The sequence below is a fragment of the Lipotes vexillifer genome, unplaced genomic scaffold (genome assembly GCF_000442215.2).
Source record: "Lipotes vexillifer unplaced genomic scaffold, Lipotes_vexillifer_v1.1 scaffold1718, whole genome shotgun sequence".
Classification (NCBI taxonomy): domain Eukaryota; kingdom Metazoa; phylum Chordata; class Mammalia; order Artiodactyla; family Lipotidae; genus Lipotes; species Lipotes vexillifer.
In genome coordinates this window covers 71493-76048 of record NW_006783672.1, presented here as the reverse complement: position 1 = coordinate 76048, position 4556 = coordinate 71493, and the positions used below count along the sequence as shown (strand labels likewise).

Genomic DNA, 4556 nt, shown 5'->3' with positions numbered 1-4556 from the left:
GGGGGGGCGGGGCGGGCCGGGCTTGGAACTTAGAACTGCCTCTCCACCTCCTCCTCTTCTAGCAACAGGGCAAGCTCAGGATGGACCAGTGGGAGGACTGTACAGGGGTCTCCCACAGCAGCTGCTGCCCGCAGCCTCCACACGTTCTGGAAGTATGGGGGGTGGCAGGGAGCAGATGGCCCAGGACCACTTCAGAAAACAGCTGGCCTGGGGGACCCGGAGTGCCTGGGTGGCAGGGCAGTATGATTCTAGTTTTTAATCCTTCATCAAGTATTGACGAATACATGGGGGTTCTGTCCAGAGGGACCTTCTGTCGCCCTGCAGAGTGGCTTCAACGAAATTTGAATTTGCTGCCAACATTTAAAAAGAAGCTTTCATACAAAAATCCAGATTTCCGGCTGCTTCTGGCTCCCCGCGCCCCCATCCCCAGCACCCTGGCCCTGCCCTGCCTATGGGTGCAGTGCTCACCCAGGCCCCGGGGGAAGAATCTTGCCTGCGCCATGTCTGTCGGGTAGACGTGAAGAGGCCCAGAGGGCGGCCCACTCACCCAGCCACCTGCCCAGCCGGTGGGGTCAGGGGAAGGACAGTGCAGGGGCTGGGGCAGGGCAGGGTGGGCTGCCAGGCCTGGGTGGAGGAGGTGACAGGACAGCGCTCAGGGCCCAGGCACAGCCACTGGGTGGGCAAGACCCAGTCAGGGTGGTGCCACGGGAGCCTCAGTACACTGTCATCCTTTACATCTGGCCAGATGCCGCCATCAGAGAACAGGCCTTCCAGCGGGGCCCGTGTCCTCATGACCGATGGTGCAGCCTGGGCTGAGGCCACGGTGCTGTGCTCTCTTCTAGGTTGAGGCCGATGGTGTCGACGCAGCCAGCTAAGAAGGTGGCCGTGGGAGAGGTGCGTTGTGTGGACATAGCCGGGGGGATCCTTGGGAAACAGCAGACGCCAGGCACCGTGTCTGTGAGCAGCGTGTCAAGGAGGGAGTGCCAGCACTGCTCCTCCGGCAGTCCCAGCCCAGCCCAGCCCAGCCCAGCCAGGGGGAGGCCTGAGGCCCAGGGGCGGCCCGGGGCCTGAAAGCCTGAGTCCACCAGTGTGTGCCAGCCCACAGCCATCGCAGTCCTCCATGTGGGAAGCCAGGCCCAGGTCCCGGGGTCCAGCGCGGTCAGCGGCTTTCCCTCTTCCCTTGTCTTGGGGTTCAAGGGTCTTCCCTTCTTATTGTTGGGGTCCTGGTCTGGCCTAGGAAACAAAAGGGAGAGGCAGGGCCCCTGTGGGCTTCCAGGACAGCTGCAGGGGCAGGCTCGGGGGATCGGGTGTCCTTGCTGACCACTCTTGAAGGGTGGGGAGTGTCCCCCCCTGCCCCGGAGAGCACTCCCCTGCGGTGGCCTGGGAGCCATGCTCTGTCCCCAGCTCACCCCCTTGCCAGCAGGCCTTGCTCCCGAGTCCCCCCTCCCTGGAAGCCGAGCCCGTCAAGCCCACAGTGGTCGTGGTGGAGAGTGGGCCGGTGTCGTACCACCCAGAGGAGGACGCGGACGAGGAGGACCCTGACGAGGAAGATGGGGAGCCCTGTGTCAGCGCCCTGCAGATGGTGGGCGGCGACGGTGAGCGGCCTCCGCAAGCGCAAGCGGCCGGGGCGGGGTGGGGGCTCCGGGAGGAGGCACAGGCCCCTGCCTGCAGATGATGGGTAGCGATGGTGAGCGGCCTCCGCAAGCGGCTGGGCCGGGGCGGGGGCTCCCGGAGAGGAGGCACAGACCTCTGTCTGCCCCTTGGAAGGGAATTTGAACTGGCGTCATACGATTGGCCGTGTTGGTTTTGAGGCCCAGGCTGCTAGAAGGAGCTGGCCAGGACCTGCTTGCTGTGGAGACTGGGGGCTCTGGGCTGGAGCCCCCAGCAGGAGAAAGGTTCCCACTCTGTGCACCGCTCACATGGGTGCTTGCCCTCGGGACCTGCAGAGATGGAGGGACCGACGCAGCGGTCCCCGTCAGTGGTGGTGGGGCCCGTGCAGCTGTGGCCTGCGGGGCTGGGGCTGGAGCCTCGCTGGGGCGGCCATGGCCTGGGGTGCCGCTCACGAGGTGGGCGGTGGCGGGTGCAGCGTGCAGCGCCTGGGCTGCTTGACCACGCGGCGCCCCTCGGTGTCTGTGACTCTTTTGTGCTTTGCAGATTACGGCTGTGATGGTGACGATGACGATGGCTACTGAGGCGTGATCTTGCCGCCGGCAGTGTCCTGAGGGGTCAGGTGGGCCTCTGGGGCCAGCCCACAGGCGTGAGCGCCGAGACTTGGTGACAAGATGGGTGCCGGCCCACCTGCCCCGCCGCCCTCTTTCCACAGCCACGCGTGGCCTCTGTGGCACTTGCTGTTTGTTGCGACCGTGTCTTGAGCAACGTAAGGAGTGTTTCTGCCCAGTGAGGGGAGCCGGGCCAGCTGTCTGTATCTGGTCAGAGGTGGGTCTCACGGCCCAAGAACCCTTGCAGGCGGCAACGTCCTGTCCCATGGAAGGAAACTAAGGCACAGGGAGCCCCAGCCGCTTGTCCAAGTGCGTGGAGGGCTGGGCGGGCTCCAGGACCCTCCTCTGCCTGTGTGGAGCTGGGTTCCCTGCGCCCCTCACCTTCTTGCCATGTCTGAGAAGCACTTTGTGTCCCGCTGGTCCAGAATTGATTGTGTATCTCCAGCCGAAGTCCCCAGCCAGGCGCTCACGTCTCCCTGCCACTGCCTGGGCCCTGGGGACCCCACAGATCTGCACCCAAGAGCCTAGAGGCTGCTTGGCCAGCCGGCATCACTCAGCAGACATGTGCACGGCCACCCCAGGTAGCCTGCGTAGCTGGCCTGGGTGAGGGAGCTAGAGGTGCTTCCTGTCTGAGTTGCGATCAGGCTCGCCGTCCACAGAGGCATGGCCGGCAGAGGGGCCTCGAGCTTTGCAGCCCTGCTCTGGATGGTTCCTGCCACCCAGAACCTCCAGGGCCAGGCCTCCTCATTGGAAGGCCCAGGGACCACTCTCGGTCTGCGCTTGGGCACCACTTCCCTGGAGGTGTCCTCGGGGGGGCGGCAGATGCTTCTGCCCCACCAGGGCCCAGCCCCCGCCTCTGGGGTGGGCAGACCCCTCCTAGAGTGCACCCTCCTGGAGTGCATCAGAGTTTGCGGTGGCGGGGGGTGGGGCGCAGATTTTGAGGCCATTGGCTGTGCCCCTCGGCCTGTACCATGCAGCCAGCCTGGACTCCAGGGCTCCTGGAAGGCTGGAGTGGAGGGTTGGCTTGGTGAAACAGAAAGATCGTTCCTTAAGCAGAAACCCACTGAGTCTGTGGTCTGCAATTCCGTCTGGCTCCCTGGAGGAGTGAGGTTGAGGCAGGGGTACCTGCCCTCCAAGCTCCATGCTCCTGGCCTTGACTGATGGGGAACCATCAGTGACATGTCCACTCTCACAGGAAGTCCCTGTGCCATTGTTCCCAGCTGTGGGCCATCCTGGCCCTGGGCCACTCTTGGGGCTAGGAGAGCTTGCTTGGCTGCAGCGGCTCTTAGAGGAGTCTCATGGGCTGGGGGCTCATTGCACTGCGCAGGGAGCAGATGGTGGGCCAGACCAGAGGTGACCGGGGAGGGGCATGCTCAGGGAACCTCCCTGGAGGTGGGCTGGAGGCTGGGGAGGGGGGAAGGGGAGGGGTGGCTTCCTCGGTGTGCGCTGGCTGTGCCTGTGCCGGGCTGGCTCAAGACAGAGCTGTGGCTGGATGGTTCCCCTGGGAGGCTGGGCAAGAAGGGGGTCCGGGTGGAGGCATGGGAGGCTGGGTGGGAGGGGCCGGTGCTGCCCAGCCCCATAAGGTGAGGCTCAGAGCGGGTGTTCTGTGCAGAGGAGAGGCTGCGGAGGCTGGAGCGGAGGGAGTGGAGGGAGTGGGAGGTGGGGGAGGTTGGAGGGGAGCGCCGAGGCCCAGAGGTGCAGTGAGGCTGGTTCCCCAGCCCTGCCTCCTCCCCACCCTGGGAACAGGACGCTGGGAGGCAGGGGGCTGCTGGAAGGGGAGGTCTGGGGGCAGGTGGTGGTGACCAGGGGTGGCGTCTGGTTGGAGGAGTCAAGCCCCAGGGTGGCTGGGGGTACCTCTGGGCTGCGGCCCACGCCCTGCGGGCAGGCCACCACTGCCACGTGCTGGCCCAAGGGGGTCGTGCAGGCCCGTGTGCATCTCCGTCCCACATCTGCATGCCATCCTCCCACCCTGAAGAACAGCCTGTTCGTCTGATCCCAGGATCGAGGGAGGGGAGGCCAGGAGACAGGGCCCCAGAACTCACACTGCCTGGCATCTGCCGAAAGCCGGGGGGGGCCTTCCAGCCGCTGGCCCAGAGCCCTCTCCCAGGTGCAGGCCTTGGGGAGTGGCCCCCAACAGGGAGGGGCTCAGGCTGCCATCCCATCCTCAGCACCCTGCAAGTCTCGGCCCCTTCCAGGATAGGGTGTGGAGAGGTCCTGCAGCTACCTGGACAGGACACCAGCCTCACGGCTCTTCCCCCGCCCCCACGTCTGCAGCCCTGCTGGGTGCGTGGCAGCAGTGGGCACTGCAAGGGCCTGGGGAGGCCTGGGCACCAGGCC

General features: G+C 65.8%; 1 protein-coding gene across 1 annotated transcript in view; it reads left to right on the top strand.

Moving 5' to 3' along the window:
• BRF1 (BRF1 general transcription factor IIIB subunit) overlaps positions 1 to 2192 on the top strand; it is a 70504-nt gene extending 68312 nt beyond the window's left edge. Inside the window, 3 exon segments of the mRNA XM_007456369.1 lie at positions 843 to 894; positions 1424 to 1595; positions 2155 to 2192. Of these exon segments, the coding sequence (XP_007456431.1) occupies positions 843 to 894; positions 1424 to 1595; positions 2155 to 2192 (262 nt within the window).
• Positions 2193 to 4556: the final 2364 nt, after the last annotated feature.